The 24,588-nt window shown below is 51.5% G+C and overlaps 1 protein-coding gene across 2 annotated transcripts; it reads left to right on the forward strand.

The window, feature by feature from the left end:
- Positions 1–2,296: 2,296 nt before the first annotated feature.
- LOC106731530 (olfactory receptor 52P1-like) lies at positions 2,297–12,089 on the forward strand. Of its 2 annotated transcripts, XM_075919706.1 has the most exons (4): positions 2,297–2,400; positions 5,347–5,450; positions 5,780–5,926; positions 8,794–12,089. In XM_075919706.1, exon 4 carries the CDS (start codon positions 8,838–8,840, stop codon positions 9,798–9,800), a length of 963 nt encoding a protein of 320 aa, XP_075775821.1. In that variant the 5' UTR covers positions 2,297–2,400; positions 5,347–5,450; positions 5,780–5,926; positions 8,794–8,837; the 3' UTR covers positions 9,801–12,089. The 2 variants fall into 2 exon arrangements, with proteins under 2 accessions (XP_075775821.1, XP_014425763.2); XM_014570277.3 differs by lacking the exon at positions 5,347–5,450 and having other exon boundaries at positions 2,322–2,400.
- Positions 12,090–24,588: the final 12,499 nt, after the last annotated feature.

The following is a 24,588-nucleotide window of genomic DNA, read 5'->3' on the forward strand; positions in this document are numbered from 1 at the left end:
CCTCCACCCCATTCCCCCGGGGACGCTGAGGCCCCCTCCCTCGCCGTACTGGGAGGCGGTTGGCCCAGCGAGACCCCCACTCCTGATCCTTGAGTTTTCCCACCCCCTCCTTTCCCTTGCTTCCCCCTTTCAGCTCCCTCCTCCCAGTTTTCCCCCTCCCCTCTCCCAGCCTCTCTTCCCCTCTCCCACCTCCTTTTCCCAGTCTCCCCAAGTTTTGTTAAATAAACAGAGTTTCTATTTTTGAACACACGTGTCCTTTATTTTGTACATCAAGAAGAGAGGCTAGGGAGGGGTAAGTGGAAGGAGGTGAGGGAGGAATGGGGCACGAGCCCCCGATGGGGAGGACTGGGCTGGCTCTGCGGGCTTCTGGGGGTGGAAGCTCTCCTGCAGTCCTCCAATTGCCCCCTCTCCGCAGATGGCAGCCTGCGGCAAGTGCATCCGGTCTGATGGCCGAGTGCTGTGATGTGCCCAGTGTGGGTACTCCGGGCACTCCAAGCCAGGATTGGTTTGCAAGCGGGGCACCCCTGAGAACTGTCTGTCTGGGGTGGGGGTCGGGTCCCTTTAAGCGCAGCCCTGAGCTAGCCTGAGACAGCATCTCCACGCTCTAAGTCCTCCTCTGATGCCCTGCCAGCACTGCTTCCGGCCATCCTTAAGCCCAGTTCAGGGTCCACTCTGTGTGGACATGCTAGTTCGAATTAGCAAAACGCTAATTCGAACTAGTTTTTTAGTCTAGATCCGTTAGTTCGAATTAGCTTAGTTCGAATTAACTAATTTGAACTAAGTTAGTTCGAATTAACATTGTAGTGTAGACGTACACTCAGTTCCTCTCCCCGGGAGGTAACCGGTAGAACAGGTACCTCCCTGTCCCATCAGCTACTCGGCTGGGCCGTGGTACAGACAGCAGCCAGTGGTGGTCACCCACAGCCCAAGCCCAGCAACCAGCAAGGTACCAACATTACCTCACAGTCCCTCAGCGAAGTAGACCAGCAAGCAGAGAAACCTGAGAACTGTCTGCCCAGGGTGGGGGGTCGGGTCCCTTTAAGCACAACCCTCGGCTAGCCTGAGACAGCAGCCCCACAAACCCTGATGCCCTGCCAGCACTGCTTCCGGCCAGCCTTACCTTCGATTCAGGGTCCACTCAATGTGGATGTGCTACTTCGATTTAGAAAAACGCTCTTTTGATTTAGTTTTTGTGTCTAGCTGCGTTATTTCGAATTAGCTTAATTCAAAATAGCTCTGTAGTGTAGACATACCCGGAGAGCATCCACGCTGCATGGACACTCTTGCACAAGAAAGCTCTGATTGCCGTTCACAGAATGGCCATCAGAGTACCTGTGCTTTTTCGGATAGCCTTTTTCGGTGCAAGAAACCCCTGCGGAACATCCACAAATGCCTTTTTGTGCAAGAGCTGTAGCGCGAAAAGGGGTTATTCCTCATGGGAGAGGAATAACGCTACCAGCAAAAGCCCTCTGTTCTGTCCATTTACTGTATTTTTTTTGCGCAAAAACACGCTTGAGGTGTGAACGATCCGCCAGTTTTGGGGCAAAAACCTTGTAGTGTAGACATAGCCTCCATGACTATTCCTTTGTAACATATGGGTTGCCGTGCGAGATGAACTCCAGGCATTTTGGCCCTGGAAGTTGTGAAGCAGTTGCACAATGTACGAAGTTCTGTTACCAGTGCTGAGGTGGGAAAACACAACCCGTTTCCTCATCCATCTCTGAACGATCAACACGGTATTGGAATTTAATGCTTCCCCTATGCAGAGAGAGTATCTGCCAGATATATACCCACATGGGACTTCCCAAAATGACACTGGCAAGCACTTGGGATCCCAGAGTCCCGGGAAAAGAAAGTCTGCTGTGTCCTTCCATTTACATCATGTCAGGATCATATCCTTTGGCTGCCACAGTCATGATCTGGTAGTGAATTACAAAGACAAATTCCATGGATATTACAGCAGCTTGGATGGTATGCAGGGTTATGATGCTACGATTAATTGAAAATGGAATTTGTTGCTGTGTCTGTTGGCAGCATTCCCACATGCAGCACAGAAGGTAGTACATTATGCACAGAAAATTAAAGCAATGTCACTTGCTACACTGAACAGTTGGCAAGACTCAACTGGCCCTGACAACCAAATCCCCTGGTATCAGTAAATCATTTCTTCACTCCCAGTAGAGGTTCTCAGAGTCTATTTTTTGCTCTTAATGTGCACAGACATGGGGGAATTGTCTGGGAATCTTAACCAGAGAGCCCGCAGGGACCACAGAGGGGAAATTATAAAGTTCGATGCCCAGCATGTTGCGTGCCACTTCTCCAAGATACATTGCTGATTTTCAGGGCTCTGCCTTCCCGTTGCAGGAAGGAGATTTCCTCTCTCTGATGAGCAGGATTGTGGTGAGTTACATGTTTCTGCATTAACATCTAGGCTGTGTCTACATAGCATCCCTTTTCCGGAAAAGGGATGCTAATGTAGACTTCGGAATTGCAAATTCCACGGGGGAATTAAATATCCCCCGCGGCATTTGCATTTACATGGCTGCTGCTTTTTTCCGGCTTGGGGATAAGCCGGAGAAAAGCGCCAGTCTAGACGTGATTCTCCGGAAAATAAGCCCTTTTCCGGAGGATCTCTTATTCCTATTTGCAAGTAGGAATAAGAGATCCTCTGGAAAAGGGCTTATTTTCCAGAGAATCACGTCTAGACTGGCGCTTTTCTCCGGCTTATCCCCAAGCCGGAAAAAAGCGGCAGCCATGTAAATGCAAATGCCGCGGGGGATATTTAAATCCCCCGCGGAATTTGCAATTCCAAAGTCTACATTAGCATCCCTTTTCCGGAAAGGGGTGCCAATGTAGACACAGCCCTAGGGTTCAAGCCATGAACGATCTGGGCAGGAATTCACCAGAACGGTGACTTGAACTGTTTAGTATTGTCCAAAAGGTCCAGGGATTTGCCTGGTAAAACTGGAATGACAAATGTATTGGAAATAGCTTAGATAATGATTTGTTCTTAAGATCAGTTTTTTTTCTCTCTCTCTGTGTCCTTCTCTCTGTCTCAGTAGCTTCTCCGCTGTTGGGGTTATGCAATTTCAGTTCAGCAACTTCTCTTCCCTCTTAAGTAGCGTAGTCCAAGCTCCTACCCTGGGTATCGGTGTTACAGGCAGGCTCAGAACAAGAATGGGTTACACACTGGTTGAGTTCTGCTCTCACGTTCTGCCTTCACTGGGTCACTCCTGATTGACATTGGCGTTCCTGAGAGTGAAATCAGGGCTACAATTTCACCCTATACCCAAAGGTAGGGATTTAAATGAATGCCCTGATTAGAACAGCCTTGAGCTTGCAGGGATGCCACCTGGAGCTGACCCCTGGCCTCTAAGGAGGGGTGAGCGCCTTTGGACCAAAGAAGGACAGACAGGACAGTTACCGAGATGTCAAAATCACAGACTTAGAAATTTAGATCAACTAGAACAATTCTTTTGCGGGGCAGTGCGCTGTCCTCTCTGAGCCACCAGCATCTCTGCTTCTGGAGAGCATGAGAAAGCAAAAGCAGTAAAAATGAAATCATGTTTCTGGCTTGGAGAAAACCAGGCAGGGTTGGAAATATCATAGGGGATGTACCAGGAAAGGAGAGAGAGAGAGAGTGTGTGTAAGAGAGAGAGAGAGAGAGAGAGTGTGTGTAGATAGTTTTGGGGGGGGAGAGAAGGGCAAGACAGTAGGCCTTTTAGGCTATGTCTACACTAGAGGCTTCTTGCGCAAGAAGCTTTTTGCGGAAGAGATCGTCCACAAAAACTTCTTGCACAAGAGCGTGTCCACACTGCAAAATCACATCGAAAAAAGTGATACGCTTTTGCGCAAGAGAGCGTCCAGACTACATGGACGCTCTCTCGAAAGGAAACTCTGATTGCTATTTACAGAATGGCCACCAGGGCACCTGTCCTTTTTTTCAATTGCCTCTTTTTGTAAAAAAAACCCCTCTTGCTCTTGTGCCAAAAGGAGTTCTCCCTCGTAGGGGGAGGAATACCTACACCGCAAAAACCCCTCTGTTCTTTTGTTTTACTTGCGCAAAAATGCGAGTGAGGTGTGGATGCGCCGCACGTGTTTGCGGAAAAACTCTGTAGTGTAGACCTAGTCTCAGGATCCAGATCCTAATGGTATGGAGTCCTGGAACATGGTGAAGTAGGGACTAGACCTCCTGCCTAATGCACAGACCAAAGAGGCATAACAAGGCCTCCTGAGGCAAGATATGGGGTAGAGTGCTCATATGGATGGAGGCAGTACTGTGGGGGCAGGGAGTGGCATGCATAGGGAGAGAGGAGCAGTACTGCTGACATTACATTTTCTTTGTGAGTGTTGCTCCAAAGCCGATGCTGGGACCTATCCTGGCCCTGAGTGGGTTTGTGCTGGGCTTAGGGTCTCTTTTGCCTGGCACGGTGCACAGCTGCAGCCTGTGTGTCACTGCCTTTACGCAGCTTTGTTTCCAACTGTTGTCGTGTGGGGTATCTTCAGGCCTGTCACCGGTGGGAAGAACCACTGCTCTTTGCTCCTCAGTTGGTTCCATTTCCCATCATCCCCTGAAAGCCTGTTCTCACTCTCCTTCCCCATCCCAGGCTGCCCATGTCTCCTTCATGCTCCCCAGTCACCTCTCACGCTGCCAACGTATCTTCCTCTGCATAGGTGAGGTGCCTGCTGTCACACCTGCTCCCTCGGCTGGAGGGAACCAGGAACTCTGTCTCACGGTGTCAGCCGATTGTCAGGGCAGTACGTGTGTGTGTGTGTGTGTGTGTGTGTGTGTGTGTGTGTGTGTGTGTGTGTGTGTGTGTGTGTGTGTGTGTGTGTGAGAGAGAGAGAGAGAGAGAGAGAGAGAGAGAGAGAGAGAGAGAGAGAGAGAGAGAGAGAGAGAGAGATACACCCAAGTCTTCAACTGCTAGGACAGGGTCCCTTTGCAGCAGGCAGCCTGGAAAGGCCGACGGGTGCCCCAAGGGTCTGTCCCATGGAGGCGACAGGACCCAAACGCCCAGCTCTGCCTGTGTCTGCCCCTATGACCGGCTCAAGTGCTTTTAATTGTGTTTGGTTCTGTTACAGCAACAGGAGGAGTCAGGTTAAGGCTTAAACAGTTACAGGTTTATTAAAAAGGCTTATAAAGCATGTGGTTACAATGGCTATTGTTCTACTTCTTAACTGCTAGCAAATACAGATCTTAAAACGGTTACAAGGAAAGGGAAATTAGGAAAATAGCCGTACCAAGTGACACCTTAATCTTTAAAGAGCTCTATTCTATGCATGCACTAAAACAAAAGGACACATCCAGGTACAATTTTTACCCCCTTCTGCATCTCTCGATTCCAGCGTGTCAGGCCAGGACCAGTCACTCAATTCCCCGGGAAAGACGAATACGAGGCTGGGCATCCCCATGTGGACCTCAGGAGGCAATTACCTAACCCGACCAGCAGGTAGATGGTAGATTGACGCTCAGAGTGAGTGTGCTGCTGGGCCCATCTTTATACCCATAGGGGTCACGTATTCTCTCTCTTTTCTGTGGTGCCAAATTATGCTGGGTCACCTTTGTGATGCCAGCTCTTACAAGGGAGTTGTGAACTTAATTTTCACTTGGAAGAGAGATAACTAAATTGGGAGTACTGGGCCTTCTTTTCTCAGCAAGCGATTCCTCTCCCAGGGACGGCTGTGTGATTGTATCAACATAGATGCCAGCCAAGGGCAGTTCTCGCAGCCTCTAGGTCAGCTTATTGGCTTGATCACCCTCTCGTATCTATGTTTACAGTTATCCAGGGTAAGATGAGCCAGCATATCCAGGCCTCTGTCAAGACTGTGCTGATTTTATTGCTCTCTGCGTCCTGTGTGCTCCGGGCACCTCAGAGGGGCAAGCAAGATGGATGTGATGGGGGGGCCTCTGTCCGGCTACTCACGGGTAAGAAATTTCACACACATAGTAGCAAATGCCAGGGCACTGGTGCTGCTGCTCTTCTTGGTGCACCCATAGACACTGTGTGCAGCTTCAGGAACAACTCGCAAAGTTAGAAGTGTGCTCATTGTACAATGAGAGTGTGTAATTTTCGGACATGTGACGGCTGTAGCCTTGAAATAAAAGTAAATGTTGTAATGTAGTGTCATGATTATGAGGGTTAGCCAGCAGCCTGGGGATTAAGGAGTTAACTGCACCTAGCCAGGTGGAGTGACCAGTAGAAATGTAGGTGGGACTTTCAAACTGGGACAAAGAAATTTAGGGTTTTTTTTTTTTTTGGTCTCTCTGGGTGTTCTCTGCAGCTAGAGAGGGGAGATCTTACCCACAAGATCATGCTGGGCCAATCCTTTACAATCTAAACTCTAAAGAAATATTAATGCAAGAAAGAAAATGTTGAGAGTAAGATTGTTAATGAGAACACTTGTCATACATCAATCACCGAGTGCTTGATGCAGGTGGTTAGCAAAGATAGTACAACTTCTAGCTTAGCAATCTTTGGGTACGTCTAGACTACCGGGTTTTGTCGACAGAAGTTTTGTCGACAGTATCTGTCGACAAAACTTCTGTCGACAAAGAGCGTCCAGACACATTGAGTTCTGTCGACAAAGCAAGCTGCTTTGTCGACAGAACCCTGTAGTCTAGACGCAACCCTACAGGCAATAACACCTTCTGTCGACAGAGCTCTGTCGACAGAAGGTGTTATGCCTCGTAAAATGAGGTATACCAGCGTCGACAAAACTGCTGAGTTCTGTCGACGTTATGTCGACAGAACTCAGCAGTAGTGTAGACGCTGGTATAGTTTTGTCGACAAAAGTCCACTTTTGTCGACAAAACTCAGTAGTCTAGACACACCCTTTAGTGTCAGCCCCAGAGGGCCCTTTGATGTTTCTTGCGTCTTCCAACTGGAGCTGGTCACAGGCAAGCAGTCCATTTTCATTGCTTCCTGAGGTGTCCGGCTGCTTAGCTTTCCCCAGCGCAACTTGGCCCTCCAGTTCTGCTCGCCTCGTCCCTGCTGCTATCTCTGCCAGTTTCACCTCCTGTTGTATACGCCTGGCCTCGGCCTCTCGTTGTGCACACCTGTCCTCCAGCTGTAGGAAAAACTCCAGCTCCTTGTCAGTTAGAGACCTGCTGGTCTTTATGGCATAATCGCACACAGAAGGCGCAGGTGGGGGGGAGGGAGAGCGGCAGCCGGCTGCTCCTGCCTCCTCAAGATTACTTCCCCCAGGGCTCACAGAGGTATGCTCTTGGTTCCCCTCTCTGGGGTTGGAATCTTTCCCGGTACTTAACATCATGCCTAGCTCTGAGGCTGTTTCTGCCTCAGGGTGGTGCTTAGGAAGGACTGGTTTCTCTAGGGTTACCTTGCCCGATCCCAAGAGCATGTACTGGGAGCCTTCCCTACCCTATTCTAGCCTAGCTACCCAGTTGTCACGAAATCTATAAAAAACCAAACTGGTTGGGATGGTCTGTGTCTGGCTTAAGCTTAATCTTCTGTCTGCCCCTCTGAAGCAGCCCAGAAAACAAAAGAAAAAAGCAAGAGAAAAGAACTGCAAAGCTTTCAACTCAAAGAAAAACCTGTGTCCTTTTAAAAATCCTGGGTTCTCAAAATAATCCCACCGCTATACCACCATGACATGGCTTCTTCCCCACTCTGGCATGATAAATGCAGAAGTGGGGGCCAGCAAGTGTACCCCAAAGCCTTATCTACCAGGCTTTGGTATAAAACTTCCCCCAAAATCTTAAACACCTAGATTTTGGGAATAAAACTTCCTATGCCACCACCCAAATATTAATAACGAGATTAGGGGAAAGATCATTTGGGAAATCTCACCCCTATTATAAAAATCAGGACACACAAGTAACCAATGCCAGGTTAATAAAAAGAAAGGAGAAAACTTTTATTATTACAACAATATTCCTGTTGCAAGAATAAGGATCAGATGGAAACGTAACAAAATATACTCATGGAGGAATTACACCATGGGCCAGAACTTAGTTAAAAAGAAAAGCCAAAACATCTTTTAAGCAGTGCCAGATCTCAGATCCCATACCCAACCCTTAAAACAATAAAGCCTAACGAAACTACCTAAACTTTACCCTACTTACAGAAAATGAAGAATGGTGTCTTGGAGAGAAAAAGACATGCTTGTCCCTCTCTGTAGCTGCAGAGAAAACACCCAGAGAGACAAAAAAAAAAAAAAACCAAATTCCTTTGTCCCAGTTTGAAAGTCCCACCTACATTCCTATTGGTCACTCCACCTGGCTAGGTACAGTTAACTCCTTAATCCCCAGGCTGCTGGCTAACCCTCATAATCATGACATAGTGTCACACCACTGACTGTTCATAGAATCCTAGGGTGGAAGAGACGTCAGGAGGTCACCGAGTCCAACGCCCTGCCCAAAGCAGGACCAATCCCAACTAAATCAACCCAGCCAGGGCTTGGTCAAGCTGGGACATAAAAACCTCTAGGGATGGAGCTTTCACCACTTCCCTACGGAACCTATCCCAGTGCTGCACCACCCTCCTAGGGGAATAGTTTTTCCTAATGTCCATCTTAAACCTCCCCCACCTTGGTTACCTTCCTATGCAGACTTCTCTAGACTTGGCCAGGACCTAAATAATCTTAGGCCAGCTCCGAATGTTGCCACCTCACTGCTCATGCCCTTTCTAGATTGTGAATAATTGTAAAGTATATACCATTTATATAATTATAAAATGTAATTATAATACTATTTATAATTATAATAGTGATTATAAAATGTGTAACACCCCCCCAACACACACACACTCACTCACTCTGCTTCTCTCTTCACAGGCACCGTAAGCATTTCTGAACACGATTGACACATCCATCACCTCATGGCAGCTTCCAACAAAACCTCTACTGGTCCTTCAATGTTCATCCTAATGGGCATCCCTGGCCTGGAAACTGCCCATGCCTGGATTTCCATCCCTTTTGCTACCTTCTACGTTATCAGCCTGTTGGGAAATTTCACAGTTCTCTTTGTTGTGACAAAAGAGCAAACCCTGCACAAGCCGATGTACCTGCTGCTCTGCATGCTGGCACTCACGGATATCACCATCTCTACCGCCGTTGTGCCAAAGGCCCTGGATATATTCTGGTTGAATTTGAAAGGCATTACTATGGCTGGCTGCCTCACTCAAACATTCTTCCTTCACACGGTTTCTATGATTCATTCAGCCGTCCTCTTGATCATGGCCTTCGATCGCTACATGGCCATATGTAAACCTCTGAGATACACCACTATCCTCACCAACACACGAATAGCCAAACTCGGGCTAGTGGGTTTGATAAGAGCTATTCTCTTCGTTCTGCCTACGCCCCTACTCCTGAGCCGGCTGCCATTCTGTGACAACTACATTATTCCCCACACTTACTGTGAGCACATAGCTATAGCAAAGCTCTCCTGTGGGGACACCACAATGTACAGAACATATAGCTTGGTAATACCATTTATGGTCATTGGGATAGACGTGACACTTATTGTCCTGTCTTATGGTCTGATTATCAGGGCTGTCCTCAGAATCTCCTCCAAGGAGTCTCACCAGAAAGCCCTCAGCACCTGCACAGCCCACATCTGGGTCATGTTGACATCTTATGCTTCCAGTCTCTTCTCCAACCTTACACACCGGTATGGTCAGGATATTGCTCCCCACGTTCACATCATCCTGGCCAACCTCTATGTTCTCCTTCCCCCCATGCTCAACCCGATCATTTACGGGGTCAAAACCAAAGAGCTTCGTGACAAAACGGGCCAATACATCTACAGAATGTGCTCTCCTGGGGCCAATGACTTTTAACCTATGAGACAGGTTGGGGTATCTCCTCATTAATGAAGGACGCTATTTCCCAGTCTGGCTGAGATCAGCATTGTGGAAGTTCACAGTCCAGGAAGGTCCTCACATCTCCTGTCTTATCACTCCATCACCAAGCACAGCTTTCTGTCACGGCGTTCCCTCACTTGACTACTCCTGATCTATTTCAGTGTCACCTGTCAGATCCCAAGCCCCACACATCTTGCCCCTCCTGCTTTCCTTGACTTCCAGACCATCAGAAAACACTACAGCATTCTGACCCAAGGTGATTTTCTATTAGACCCTGTGTGAAGAATGTTCTCCCTCTGTTCGACAAACTCAAGCTATCCTTTCAGAAAGGGAAAGGCAAACAAAGAAGGTAGAATGCTAAAGTTCTTTATTACAACTATAGTGATCCAGTGAACTAAATGTACCTGATTTATCTACACCCAATCCTTCAGGAATCCTGGATGATAAACCATAGACTTCCTTTGAAAAGTGCTAATACAGACATGTTAATGAAGGAATAAAGGGCATTCCACTAGAGACTGTTCATGACATTTATGAAACTCAAGTATCAGAGGGGTAGCCGTGTTAGTCTGAATCTGCAAAAGCGGCGAGAAGTCCTGTGGCACCTTATAGACTAACCGAAGTGTTGGAGCATAAGCTTTCATGGGCAAAGATCCACTTCGTCAGATGCACGTGGTGGAAATTTCCAGAGGCAGGTATAAATATGCAGGCCAGAATCAGACTGGGGATGACGAGGTGGATCCAATCAGGAAGGATGAGGCCCACTTCTAGTAGCTGATGGGGAGGTGTGAATTCCAAGAGAGGAGAAGCTGCTTTTGTAGTTAGCGAGCCGTTCACAGTCTTTGTTTAATCCAGAGTTGATTGTGTCAAACTTGAAGATGAACTGTAGCTCAGCAGTTTCTCTTTGAAGTCTGGTCCTGAAGTTTTTTTGCTGCAGGATGGCTACTTTTAGATTTGCAATTGTGTGTCCGGGAAGATTGAAGTGTTCCCCTACAGGTTTTTGTATGTTGCCATTCCTAACATCAGATTTGTGTCCATTGATTCTTTTACGTAGGGACTGTCCAGTTTGGCCGATGTATATAGCAGTGGGGCATTGTTGGCACATGATGGCATATATAACGTTAGTAGATGTGCAGGAGAATGAACCAGTGATGGTATTGGCTGATGTTGCTGGTATATATATGTGGGCAGAGTTGGCATCGAGGTTTGTTGCATGGCTTGGTTCCTGAGTTAGAGTTATTATGGTGTGGTGTACAGTTTCTGGTGAGACTATGCTTCAGGCTGGTGGGTTATCTGTGGGCAAGGACTGGCCTGCCTCCCAAGGAGGGGTTGTAGATCATTTATGAAATTGTTTTTTATTACTGGACTGCTGTGTTCAACTATAACTCCAAAGTGATGTTAAATAGCTACCACTTTGTACAGCTGATTTTGGAGTCATTGCTCAGCTGGAAATTTCAAAAGGCACCCTAATGTTTTCCACTGCTGAAGAGTTCCAAAGTAAGTGTTGAGATTTCACGTTGGCGTGTTTGAAACAGGTGGAAAAAAACCCTATGTTCAGCTACCTTCCAGGTGATAGAATTGCTAGCAATAGTAAATCCTTCTATTGTGCGCAGCCTGTCACTACCTAGATCGGCTGCAATCTCGTTTGCACCATTGTTTTATGAAGTCCAATGACAGTTTCAGCAGCACTGGAGAGTCTGGGCTGTGGTTCGCTGGCCCGATACTCACGTCAAGTGAGTGGTGGTTGAAGATCTTGACCACAAGGATCTTGAGTGAACGTGGCTCATTTGCTCTTTTATTGGTGTCACTCATTTTTAATCTTTCAGCTGCCGTGTGGCTAAAACTGCTCATCAGGCGGCAAAAGGAACTTGCAGGCAATGACAAAATCAGTTGTGAAAAGATTGCAGCAATGGAAGAAATAGTTGTACTGCTCATTGATGATGGATGACCAACAGCGATTGTTCATTTTTTTTAATTGTATCCTTTGGTATATATGGTTGTGACTATTTTCTTCCGCTATTTGATCTGAGGAAGTGGGTCTGGCCCACGAAAGCTCATCATCTAATAAACCATCTTGTTAGTCTTTAAAGTGCTACATTGTCCTGTATTTTGTTTCAACAGCGATTGAGACTGCTATAACTAAATAAATACAAAATATGGAAATGGACAACTATCTTTCAATGCTTTTAGTTATAAAAATGAATGATGTTGTTATTAGTTTCACTGCTAAATGCATTTGGGGAGACTTTTGGGCTATTTTTAACACTGATATATCATGTTCTGTTTAAAATATCTGCCAGCCAGCCAGCCAGCCAGCCATAAGGACACAATGGCTGATAGTATTGGGGGTTTGAATGTGAACTGGATTTTTTTCATCCCACAGTTTCGTTGCTGATGTGTACGAACTAAAGCTGTATAAAAAAAAGCAAGTCTGTACTTAGTATTGAACAAAAGAGCTACGTCTACACTGGCATAATTTTCCGGAAATGCTTAAAACGGAATACTATTCCGTTTTCAGCTTTTCCGGAAAAGGAGTGTCTACATTGGCCACAGAGTTTCCGTGATAACGATGCGCTTTTCCGGAAAAGCGCGTCTACATTGGCGGCGCGCTTTTCCAGAAAAGCAAAAGCCCGGAACCATTTTGAAGAGGGTAAAGGCCACCAGACCTTTCTGGGGGCGGGGCCGGAGCTCCGTCCAGACGCGTGGTTAAAGGGGTCTCACCGGGCAGCCGTTGGTCTCGTGCTCCCGTGCCTTGGAACCTCTGCCAGGGACTGGCACCCTTAGCAGGCTCGGTGGTTGCCCTGTGAGTTTTGGGGACACCACCCTTTGGCCCCCAACTGCTTTTCCCGGCGTTTTCTTTTGTCTGCCCTGCTCTATCTGCTATGGAGCCGTGGGTGGCCATGTACCTGCTCGGGCCCCTGTTGGAGCTGTACAGGTGCCTGGAGCTCGTGCTGCAGGCTGGTGCCCTGGCATTCATGTACCAGGAGGCAGAGATCGCCTTGGACTCCCTCACCAGGGAGGTCCTGGCAACCGCGTGGCATCAGAACCCGACCATAGACCGGCCCATCTGGACTTTGGAGACGAGCACCGACTGGTGGGACCGTGTGGTCCTCGGACAATGGGACGACCACCAGTGGATCCGGAATTTTCGGATGAGGAAGCAGACCTTCATGACGCTGTGCACCTGGCTCACCCCCGCGCTGCAGAGAACCGCCACCCGGCTGCGGGCACCCATCCCCGTGAACAAGAGGGTTGCCATCGCGCTGTGGAAGCTGGCCACACCGGACAGCTACCGCTCGGTGGCACAGCAGTTCGGGGTGGGAAGATCCACCGTTGGAGTGATTGTCATCCAGGTAAGTCCCAGGGGGAGTGGGATGGGTGGAGGGTGCTCCACTCCAGGCCCAGTGACACCCAAGACTCCAGGCTGGGTCACTCAGGGGTTTCGGCCGTCCCTCCCTTGCACAGGTCCGCTGGTGGGGGGGGGGCGTGGGGCGAGGGGGGCCCTGGTGTGTGTGTGTGTGTGTGTGTGTGTGGACAGAGGGAATCAAGGGGGGGGGACCCAAGGGAGCACACACTCACACCTGGCTGTATGTGATGTGTTCCCTTGTGTTTCTCTGCACCCTTCTGCAGGTCGTCCACGCCATCAATGATGTCCTGCAGCCGAGAATCATCCGCCTGCGCGACATCGATGAGACCATGGCCGGCTTCACTGCCCTCGGGTTCCCCAACTACGGGGGAGCCCTGGACGCCACCCACATCGCCATCCGGGCCCCGGAGCATCGAGCAGCCCACTTTATGAACAGAAAGGGGTACTGCTCCATCGTCCTGCAGGCCCTCGTGGATCACCGGGGCTGCTTCCTGGACATCTACGGCAGCTGGTCCAGCCGAGCACACGATGCCCGCATCCTCCGGAACTCAGGACTATTTCAGAGGTTGGAGGCGGGCACCTACTTCCCCCGGCGGGACTTGACTGTCGGGGATGTGCCGATGCCCATCTGCATCATCGGGGACGTGGCCTACCCCGATGCCCTGGCTCATGCGGCCCTACACGGGGCAGCCGGACCAGAACCGGGCCCGGTTCAACGACCGCCTCAACCAGGCCCGAAACCCAGTGGAGCTGGCGTTTGGACGCTTAAAAGCCCCTTTCCGTTGTTTGCTCACCCGTCTCGACATGGGTGAGCAGAATGCAACGGAGGTCCTGGCCGCGTGCTGCACAATATTGTGGAGCGCAGTGGGGAGGCCTTCCTCCCTGCATGGGTGGCAGCTGAGACACAGACTTTGGACCAGCCCGACACAGCTGCCATCCGCCAGGCGCGCCAGGAGGCGGTGCGCATCAGAGAGGCCCTGGTGGACATGTTTGCCCAAGCCCCGTAGCAGGGTCGCTTGGGTCACCCCAGAGTACTCCGTCCCAGCTCCTACCCTTCCCCACCTCCTCCCCTTAGCTCCCCCCCCCATAGTATAGCAAAGCGTCGGGTCACAGCACATCGGCCGTCATCGAGTCTGTTCGTCGGGTGCGTCGGGTGTAGTTAGGGTTTTTATTTTAAGTTAGGCTAGGGTTTAGGCCACCATCGCCGTCCTGAAGAACAGCCAACAGGATTTGGGACTTGTGTGGAAGGCTCACATCAGTGCCATCTTCGATGGATCTCCTGGCTGTTCCTCTCCTGAGGCCTGGAAGGACCAAAGGACTGACATGGCCAGCAACACCGTCATCGTCCGTCGAGGGATCTCCTGGCTGTTCCTCTCCTGAGGCCCGGAAGGACCAAAGGATCGAGGTGGCCAGCAACACCACAATCGTCCTCCCTGCGCCTAAACTATGTTTTTGAATCTGTACTGTACTGCATATTGTAACCATTTTTTTTCTGCTTGTTTGTTGCTATGTAAATATAGTTTGTGGTTTACATCTTTACTGAAAAGTCTCAGTATTTTCTTTATGCGCCGCAAACCAATGACCACTGAAAAAGGTCCCCCTCCTCCCCCCCCGGTGATAGTCTCATGAATTTGTTGTCCACAGTTTGTAACCCTCTTAAATTGAAGTGGCTAATTGGCATCTCACATAATTTCTGTACAGTTACTAGAGGAACACAATAACCACACAAGATTCAAATGAAAACAGAACTTTTTATTTACAAAGGAGGGGGGGGGACCTTTAACTGGGAGAAGGAGGGAGGGGGATCTTTAACTGGGAGAAGGAGGGGGGGGCAGTTACTGGGACGGGTGGCCCCTGCGAGCGCCCCTCTGGGGGCGGACCTGCCCACGCTGGGCAGACCGCGTTGGGGCAGCCTGCACGCTGAGGTGCCCACGAGTAGGAGCACGGTCAGGGTCAGGGTCAGGAGTCAGGGTCACGAGCAGGAGCAGGAGCACGGTCAGGGTCACGAGCAGGAGCAGAACCAGGAGCAGGGAGAGGAGCAGGAGCTGGGAGAGGAGCAGGGATAGGAGGGGGCATGGGCTGTGCTCCGGGAGGGATGGCGGGGGCATGCGGTCCGGCCATGCCATAGTGGATGGCATGTATCAAATGTGCCGTCAGGGTGCCCATTGTAGCGCGCATCTCGCGGCATTCCTCCAGGAACGCAGCCCATCCCTCCTGCCGCCACTCCTGGTCCCCCTGCACACGCTCCGCAATGGAGGTCTGGATCCCCTCCACCGCGGTGACATGACGCCGAAGCAGCTGGTGTCGGAGCCTGGGCCTCAGGGCTTGGGCAGCTGGGGGTGCCGCTGCTGCTGGAGTCGCGGGTCTGGTGCTGGGTCCCGCTGCAGGGAAGAGAAGAAAGGACGGGTCAGTCAGGCAGGCCATCCACTGTCCCCACACCTCCATGCCCTCCACCCCGGAGCCCCAGGTGACCGCACAGTTGTGGCTTGGGCCCGCTCGGTTCCCCTCCTGCTCCCGTGTTGTATGTTGGCAAGAAGGACCACGCCTGGGAGTAGGGTCCTCCCTGCAGTATTGCAAGCACCAGTCTGTATCCTGGCCCTGTGCAGGGCGGGAGGGTGCTTGTGCTGCGTTCACCTGTGGAACTCCCTGCCGGTGGACACTGTAAAAAGCTTAGGGCTAATCAGTGGTGTTTGACAGGGAGCGAGATGCATCCCCACGCAGTGCCTGGCAGCACACCTGTCAGTGGCGGTCTGGGCTCTCAGATCCCCTCGCGTGGGATATCTCCTGGTCAGAACCAGAAGGGTGACTGGGTGGGGGGATGTCCCATCCTTGCAGCAAAACTCAGGGGCCCTTCTGCCTCCCACTATCCCTCCCGCAAGCCTGGTAGCCCAGGGACAGGTGTGGCCGCAGTGGGGACTTCCCTCGGGGAACCTGCCAAGGCACTGGGAGCAGGTGAGCGGCTCGGTGGCAGTCCACGGTCACAGGACTGTGACGCTGCACTTATCCCAGGAGCAGCTGGCGGTGCCTCACAGCTTTTCCGGAAAAAGGACTTATCCCAGAAAAAGCTTTTCCGGAAAAAGGACTTATGCCCGAGCGGGAGCATCGTACGGTTTCCGGAATAGCGGCTGATTTTGTACAGTAGAGCGTCGTTGCTTTTCCGGAAATTCAAGCGGCCAGTGTAGACAGCTCGCGGCTTATTCCGGAAAAGCGGCTGATTTTCCGGAATAAGTGGCCCAGTGTAGACGCACCCTGTCTGCAGTAGTTTGCCACTGTCAGAAGCTCCTCTAAGAGTTTAGTTTCCCAGCCAATGGTTATCTGTTTTAACAGGATCTGAATAGCTGGATCCAGTCCAGTAACAAAAGCGGCACCCAGCGCTTGCTTGGCAGTGTCAGCTGGGTTTTCAATGCCAGAGTGCCTTTCAAACACTTTAGTAAGCCTTTCTAAATAGGCACCTGGTGATTCATTTTCTTCCTGTTTGCAGGTGCTAATTTTAACCCAATTCGGAAGTTTGGGAAAGACTTGAAGGATACTATCAAGCAGTCCATTTCTAGCTCGGGTGAGAGCCTCTTTATTAGCTGCTAAATCTGGGTCTCCTGAAATAGGTCCAGGTGGCCAGCCTGCCTTCTTTAAAATCTTTTTACGCTTATCATCAGGCAGAATCACCCTCAAAAGCAGATCGAGGTCTTGCCAGTTATGATCATAAGACCGTATTACTAGTGCCAGTTCTGCTTTAAATTTTACCGGGTCCTCTTCTACTGAGGGAAAATCTTTGGCCATGGCGTGTAATTCGGTTTTGGTCCAGGGTTGGTAAACCCGCATACGCCCTCCTTGTGGGTTTGGGACTTCCCGTAAAGGATAAGCGGCGACGGGGCTATTATTCCCCGTCTCAATACGTGCTACTGATCGTTGTCCCTTAGGAGTTGCTGGCTGGAGGAGAATAGTGCTTCCCCCAGAAATCTTATATGTAGTCGGGAACACCCCTGTTCCTTGTTTTTCCTTCTCAGTCACAGCCTGGCTTCCTGAAGTTACTTGGGGCTCGGGAGCTGGAGGTGGGGCTGGGAATGGCGGGGGATTCCATGCGGGGCACAGGACATCATTCATGTCATCCTGTGAATCGGGGTTTGGGAGACAAGGATACAATTGCCCAATAGGTGGTGCACTAGGCTTAGTTATCACTGCTTTTGATTGAGTGCCAGCCTCTTTCAGCAGTTTAATCTGTGTTTGCAGTTTTTCTTGAGTATCTTTAAAGCTTCTTAATTGAGATTCTTTCTGCCTTTTAAAAGTTTCTTCATACCATGGTAGACAGGCAGACCATTGCAGATCGGGAGTTTTCGCTCCACGACCCTCAAGAGCCTCCCTTAAATGTAAAATTTTAGTTACATCAAAAGTCCCTTTCAATGGGAATTGCAATTTTGGGTCATTTTGAGTATACAGATTCCATTTATCTAGAAACTTGCAAGTATTTTTCCCATAGTGGGTATACATAAAGAAAGCCGGACTGTCCTTAGAAGGCACTGGAATTCCTGTAGACTGACCTAACTCCATTTTCTGCGCGCGCTTAATTCTGTAAGACACCGAACCAAAGTCCGCCTGCTTACACCATATTCTGCAAGTCACCGAATCAGAATCCGCCTGCTCGCTCTGCGAGTCACCAAATCAGAATCCGCCTGCTCGCTCTGCAAGTCACCGAATCAGGATCTGCCTGCTCGCTCTGCGAGTCACCGAATCAGGATCCGCCTGCTCGCTCTGCAAGTCACCGAATCAGGATCCGCCTGCTCGCTCTGCGAGTCACCGAATCAAGAATTCACCTGCTCGCACTGGTCCCCCCCCCCCTTTTTGTTGCGAGGCACTGGACTCAAGGTCCACCTGGCTTGCAGGGGTTTCCGGCACCTGCCCCAGCCCGGCAGAACACCACGTCCTGGCGCCTGGAGACAGCCTGGCGGAATGGGGTACTATGGCCTAGGGTTAGTCTCAGAGGTCAGTACTACGCCCACAAATAACAGAGAGAGACAACAAAGCTTCCCCACAGTTCCGTGTGCCGAGAGTGAGTAATGGCACCACACCAGCTTTTAGCGTCCGAACACAGAGGGTCCAGCGCATGGCTGCCTCACTAGAGACACCGGTGTGCCTTTTTGGAACTGTAACACATAAGACAGGCTTAATAGACAAAGACAGACACGGACAAACAAAAATGTTAGCCGCTCCACAAAATTGAATTCCGTAGCTCCCCTTACCCCGATGGCCGGCCGTCACTCCAAATCCCAAGCCCTCAACAGGAGATTTCATAACAGGTATCTCCTTACCTTCTATTGAGCACTCTGAGAGGTTTGGAAGTGGAGTGCCGGTCCGTCCATACGGGCAAGTGGCGCGTTAGGAATCTCGATAGAACCTCCAAATTGTCGAAGCAAACGCCTCACTCAGTTTACGCGGCTGAACAGACAGTTTTATTGGCCAATAAAAGCAAAGTGAGCCAAACGTGGTCCCAGCAAAGCCGGGCCCAGGAAGGCTGCTTAATACAATCAATCCTAGTATCTTTATACCCTTAACCAAACAGTCTGACGTCAGGGCATCCAATTACAGAAATAATCAATTAAACTAGGAAAAACAAAGCCTTATCAACAAGATGGCGGACAGGTATGAGGGAGTACCTCTCCTCTCTGAACCAGCCCAATTAACACATTCCAATAGCACATCTGTCTTGGCCTGGCGCATGGGGTGATCGAAAGTTCACTCTGGCCTACGTGCAAAGACAAAAAGCTGAAATGGTTTCTGTTATATAAGATGGCTTCTAGCTAAACATAAAATAGCTTCTACATGCGTGAATTTGCCTCTGTTCCCCCAAATGACATCCTACTCTAGACATGAGAGAATCCACAGAAGAGAATTCACTTTTCCCCTTTGTTTCAATCTTATCCACTACCCACTCCCAAATTGACTATGATGAGGAATCTTTGAGAAAGCATAGCATATTCAAGGGCACAAGGAGTAGCCCTCTATTTTTGCATGCCTTGTTTCATGCCACTGCAGTGGAGGAGCAGAAAGGAACTATGAGTTCAAAGAGGAAAGTAGATGCCCATGCCAAGTTACAGAGATTAAACTTCAAAATGCTTTTGTTTACTGATGTGGCAGGGAAAGATGCGCACTTACCCTACCCGGACAGTATTCAAAGAATAGAATGTAAAGCAGCATTTGGAAAGCAAACATGAATCCATAAGTAAGAACATGTCTACTGAAGAGAAAGTCAGAAAAGCCCAAGAGATGGTTCCTTGAAGGCAAAAAGAGCAAAGCGTTTTCACAAGTCTGCCTACAGCACAAGGCAGAATTAAATACAAGAGCAAGTGTGCAATCACGTGTCTGCAACAACAGCCAACCATTCCCCGAGGGAGACTTTATCAAGGAATGTTTGGTTGATTCGGCTACAATTTTGTGCCCGGACAAGAAAAATCAGCGTAAAAAACGTTTCATTGCCAATGTGAACTGCGATGAGACCCACCGAAGAAATCCCCAAGAGCCTGGACCAACAATTAAAAAGCAACAATTCTAGAGTTTCATCAGTTCAGTGAAGAGCTGCCCCTAGACGTACACTCGGAGGGCGTGAGTGTCTGGTAGCCTAAGCTGGGGAAGGCACAGCCTTCCCAAACCGCCTGTCATGCACCTGCCCACACTCCTCCCCAGAACGCCTGCTGTAAGATTTCTAGGGGCAGGGCACCCCTCCAGCGCACCCCTCTCTGTGCGCCAGGGGTCAGGTAAGATGGGGGGTGGGCGAGCATGCACTGCGCTTGGCACTCTACATCGCTTCCTGTCCTGGTGGCAGGAGGTGGGGCGTCAGAGGGGACAGGGCTGCAGGTGAGGCTGAGGTCCTGCCTCCCCCGGTCCTAGCTACACCGTCACACATAGGAGGGTGACAAGCTTACGTGCTCCTGTTCCGCCTAAATGACACCCTGCTCTAGACATCAGAGAATCCACAGAGGAGCGTGTCCTGGGAGTGGGAGGAGCAACCATGGGTTGCTTCCTTGGAGGGGAAGACACCCGGGTGAACTGCATTGGGTCTGGCTGCATCACTGAGGGCTGTGGGGATGGGACACCCGGGTTTCTCAGATCAGGTGCGGCAAGTGACTGGGGTCCGTCCCACCTTGCTGGGAGAGTCCTCAACACCGCTGATTTTCTACCTGGTCCCAGAAGATGCCAATCCCATCTCCTCCTGTAGGCCAATCCCATCTCCTCTTGTAGGCCAATCCCATCTCCTGCACTGGAGGCAGAGGTTCCTCACAAGGAGTCGGTCCTCGCTCACGTCAGTCTGAGGCCTTCTGCACAACGAGTACCAGGCCTGGAGGGCACAAGGGTGTTAGCATTTCTCCCGCAGCTGTGGCCACATTGTAAAGTAACGGCGCCCTTAGACCATGTGCAGAAACTGTAGCTAGCGAGGCTTTACTGCTCTGGACTTGTGCGTAACGCACGGTATATTTTGGCAGGCGAAATACCTGCCAGGGCGCAACAACTTGTTGGCCGATACACTGAGCAGGCCCTTCGGAGCCTACGAATGGTCCCTGAAGGATTCAGCCCTTCATCAGGTCTTCCACCTAGCAGACCTGTTGGCCTCAGCACACAACACGAAGTGCCAGAGCTACTGCTCCCTGCTGGGGTAGGGCAGGGGCAACACTCCAGAGCCGATGCCATGACCGTGCCGTGGCTGGCCAGCATCCTCCATGCATTTCCAGTTTCCCCTAATTCCCAGGGCTCTGACCAGGATCAAGATGTTCAGGTCCACGGTCATCCTGATACATATCCACCAGGATAGGGAACCAGAACTGCCTGGGCCACCGAGAGGCTCAGCGAGGAGCCTATAATGCTCCCGTCGGATCAGGATCTCCTGGCCCAGCCCTGGGACGAGGGGGCTCACGATTCACCCGAATCTCAGCTCTCTCCACCTGACGGCCTGGTTTATCCGTGGCTGACACAGCCAGAAAGGGAATGTTCCCAGGAAGTGCAGATGGTGCTCCTAGGTAGCAAGAAGCCCATCCACCAGGCGTCCTAAGCAGCCAAGTGGCAGCAGTTTACGCACTGGGCGTCCAGAAGGGGGGTGCACCCATCCTGTGCACCTGTCCCGTCCATTTTTGGCCAACGCTCCCGCTAACGTATCGGGGGAGGCTTCCTCTGCCCCGGGAGGGACTGCGGCGGTGGGAAGCGTGCGCCACAGACAGCGGCGGGGCCGGCGCCCCCGCTGGCGCCCCAGGGGAGGCCCCGACACTCGCCGATGTCGGCATGGGGAAGGACGCTGGGGGCGGGGTCAGCAGGAAGAGGGGAGGAGTCGCCCTGGTGGACGCCGGCGCAGGCACCCTAGAAGAGAGGGGCGGCGCCCTACACAATATAAGGGCAGCAGAGGCACTTGGACAAGGGAGGCCAGCCAGAGCACTGGATGAGGGGGCTCAGGGCCTCAAGGAAGCAGCACACGAAGCACCTGGTGAGCAGGGATGAGGAAGTAGCCCAGGGTGGGTGCAAAACAGGAGCCTGTAACCCCCTCAGCCTGGTGAAAGGAAAGGATATTCTCCCCCACCTTAGGGCCCTGGGCTGGGATCTGGAGAGAGGGGGGGCCCAGAGCCCCCTCACCTCCCCACTAGGGGTATCACCTAGACAACGAGGGAGTGGTAGAACCTCATGATCCGGTGGGGGGGAGGCGGCCGGGAGGAAAACGGAAGCGGAGTAGGGGGGTGGGTGACGTGACCAGGGCACCCCATGACACCTGCCCTACCAGGTGTTCTCGGAGAATAACATGAGACTCCGTCCTCACCCAGATTTTCTCCCCAAGGTGGTGTCACCGTTCCATCTGTCCCAAGAAATTTACCTCCCGGTTTTCGTTCCAAAGCCCCATGGCCTCACCTAGGGTATGTCTACACTACAAAGTTAGTTCGAACTAACGGACGATAGTTCGAACTAATTTTCCTAGGCGCTACACTAGCGCTCCGTTAGTTCGAACTTAATTCAAACTAACAGAGCGCTTAGTTCGAACTAGGTAAACCTCATTTTACGAGGATTAAGCCTAGTTCGAACTAGCTAGTTCGAATTAAGGGCTGTGTAGACCCTTAATTCGAACTAGTGGGAGGCTAGCCCTTCCCAGGTTCCCCCTGGTGGCCTCTCTGGGCACAACCAGGAAAACTCTTCTCCTCTCCCCCAGCCCCGGGCCCTTAAAGGGGTAGACTCTGGCCAGACGGCACTAGAGTCAGCCAGCCCTGCCAGCAGTCTCTGCCCCGAACCAGTGGCTGCAGGATGAGCCAGGCGGCCAGTGCCAGCGAGACGTCCCCTGCCCAGTCCCCAAGCACCCAGGGGCCAGTCAGGGGCCGTAGACGGCGCACGGCCTCCTGGTCTAGTGCGGAGGTCATGGACCTCATTGAGATTTGGGGGCAGGCCCCCAACGTCCATGATCTCGGCACTAGGAGAAGGAACGCGGCCGTCTATGGGCGCATAGCAGCCGCCATAGCCCGCAAGGGACACAGGCGCACGCAAGAGCAGGTGCGCATTAAGGTGAAGCAGCTGCGGCAGGGGTACGCCAGGGCCACAAGGGGCGGCGCCGCTGCAGGGGATGACACCTGCCCCTACTTCCCCGCCCTCCACCAACTCTTGGGGGGCAGGGCGGTCCGTGCCAGCCCAGGGGACATCGAGCCGGGACCAGAGGGCCCTGACCTGGGCACACCAGAAGGGTCACCGCCAGCAGTGTCATCCAGGGAGACCGTACCAGGTAAGTAGTTTGAATTAAGTAGTTCGGGGGGGAGGTGGGAGGGAGACCAGGGACCGCGCGCGTGGGCCATGCCTTCCACGGATCACGCAGACACCTGTGCACGTGCGAGCACGTGCCATGCCACCCTTGGTCAGGTGGCTCCAGCTGCGTGACACCCAGGGGCCATGGCCCAATAGGCACATGCTTGTGCAAAGAGACGTGACACGCTCCCGACCCCGGGGCAGGACCCAGCAAGATGATTTCCCTTCACATGTCCCCTCTACACGGAGGCAGGGGACATCTCCCCCTCCCCCCCGCCGCCCCGGCCACACTATACATGGCACAGGGACATGGGTGCGGTCTTGGGGCAGCTCCCAGTCCCGGGGAGAGCCAGACATCCCGACCATGGCCTCTGTACAAGCACAGCGGCTGTGACGGTGCAGGACATGGTCACCCTCACGTTGCGGAGTTGGGGAGGGGGCTGGGCATCATCCTCTGCATCCCCAGGGAGAACTGACCACTTCTCTTCTTTCTCTACAGCTGCACCAGCTGCTTGTGCAGGGCGCACCACCCCGCCCGGGACATGCTCCCGCACCCGCGGCCTGCTCCGGACCGCCAGCACGGAGCAGGAATACTGGGACCAGCACCTTGGGGCCCTGCGAGCCGTGCACCGCACACTACGGTCATGGATGAGGGAAGACCTGCAGGTCCGCCACGAGCTCCTGGCTGAGGTCTGAGGGCTGAGCACAAACTTGCAGGTCCTGCTGCAGAGCATGGTGCCCCGTGCTGGTCCTGCGCCTGCTGCCCCCGCAACTGCTGTCCCTCCTCCCACTCCTGCCCCCCCTCCCAACTATTCTTGTGTCAAATCCTTACAATCGTAGAACGGGAAGACATCGATGGTACCATTCATCAACAACATCAAGTGCAAGCTTGGTGAAGAAAAGGTGACCATGCAGATCGGTCTACAAGATATGGATGGTGTTGGCATCATGGGATCAGACATGATCAAAAGATTGGGACTGATCATTGATCTTGTCAACAAGCGGATCTACAAAGCTCCAGACCAGCTGTGTGCAGGCGACGTTATTTCAGCAATTCATCGCTTAGGTGCAGTAAAGGCATCAGAAGACCTGAAGTTGCCTAGATGGGAATCTGATGTGATGGACATTGTGAATCAACATCGATCAGTGTTTGCATCACGCAAGTTAAGCTGCGGCAAAACAACGGAGACAGAAGAAGTTCCTGGTCCTGATCCTCGACCCATGCAACAATACCGATTTCCACAAGAAGCACAAGATGTTATCAACGAAACCATACGAGCATTGTTGAGCCAGGATGTGCTGATAAAGACAACATGTCCGTGTAATTCCCCGATATGGCCAGTAAAGAAAGCTGACGGAAAGACATGGAGACTCACAGTGGATTACCGTGGGGTGAACAAAGTTACTCCCAGGATGGCTCCTGTGGTTGCCAAGTATCCTGAGATCATGGCGCAGAGCGCAAACGGAGCACGGTGGTTTTCCGTCATCGACATCTCTAATGCTTTCTTCTCTATTGGATTACATCCAAGCAGCTGGCATAAGTTCGCCTTTACTTACAGGGATCAACAATATACTTTTACACGGCTGCCACAGGGATTTCACAACGCTCCCACCATATGCCATCGTGTGGTATCCAGATTGTGG

This window comes from Pelodiscus sinensis, chromosome 1 (genome assembly GCF_049634645.1).
Source record: "Pelodiscus sinensis isolate JC-2024 chromosome 1, ASM4963464v1, whole genome shotgun sequence".
Classification (NCBI taxonomy): Eukaryota; Metazoa; Chordata; order Testudines; family Trionychidae; genus Pelodiscus; species Pelodiscus sinensis.

Coding starts and splice junctions, on each gene's coding strand:
- LOC106731530 (XM_075919706.1), top strand. CDS start 8,838: ATGGCAGCTTCCAACAAAACCTCTACTGGTCCTTCAATGTTCATCCTA.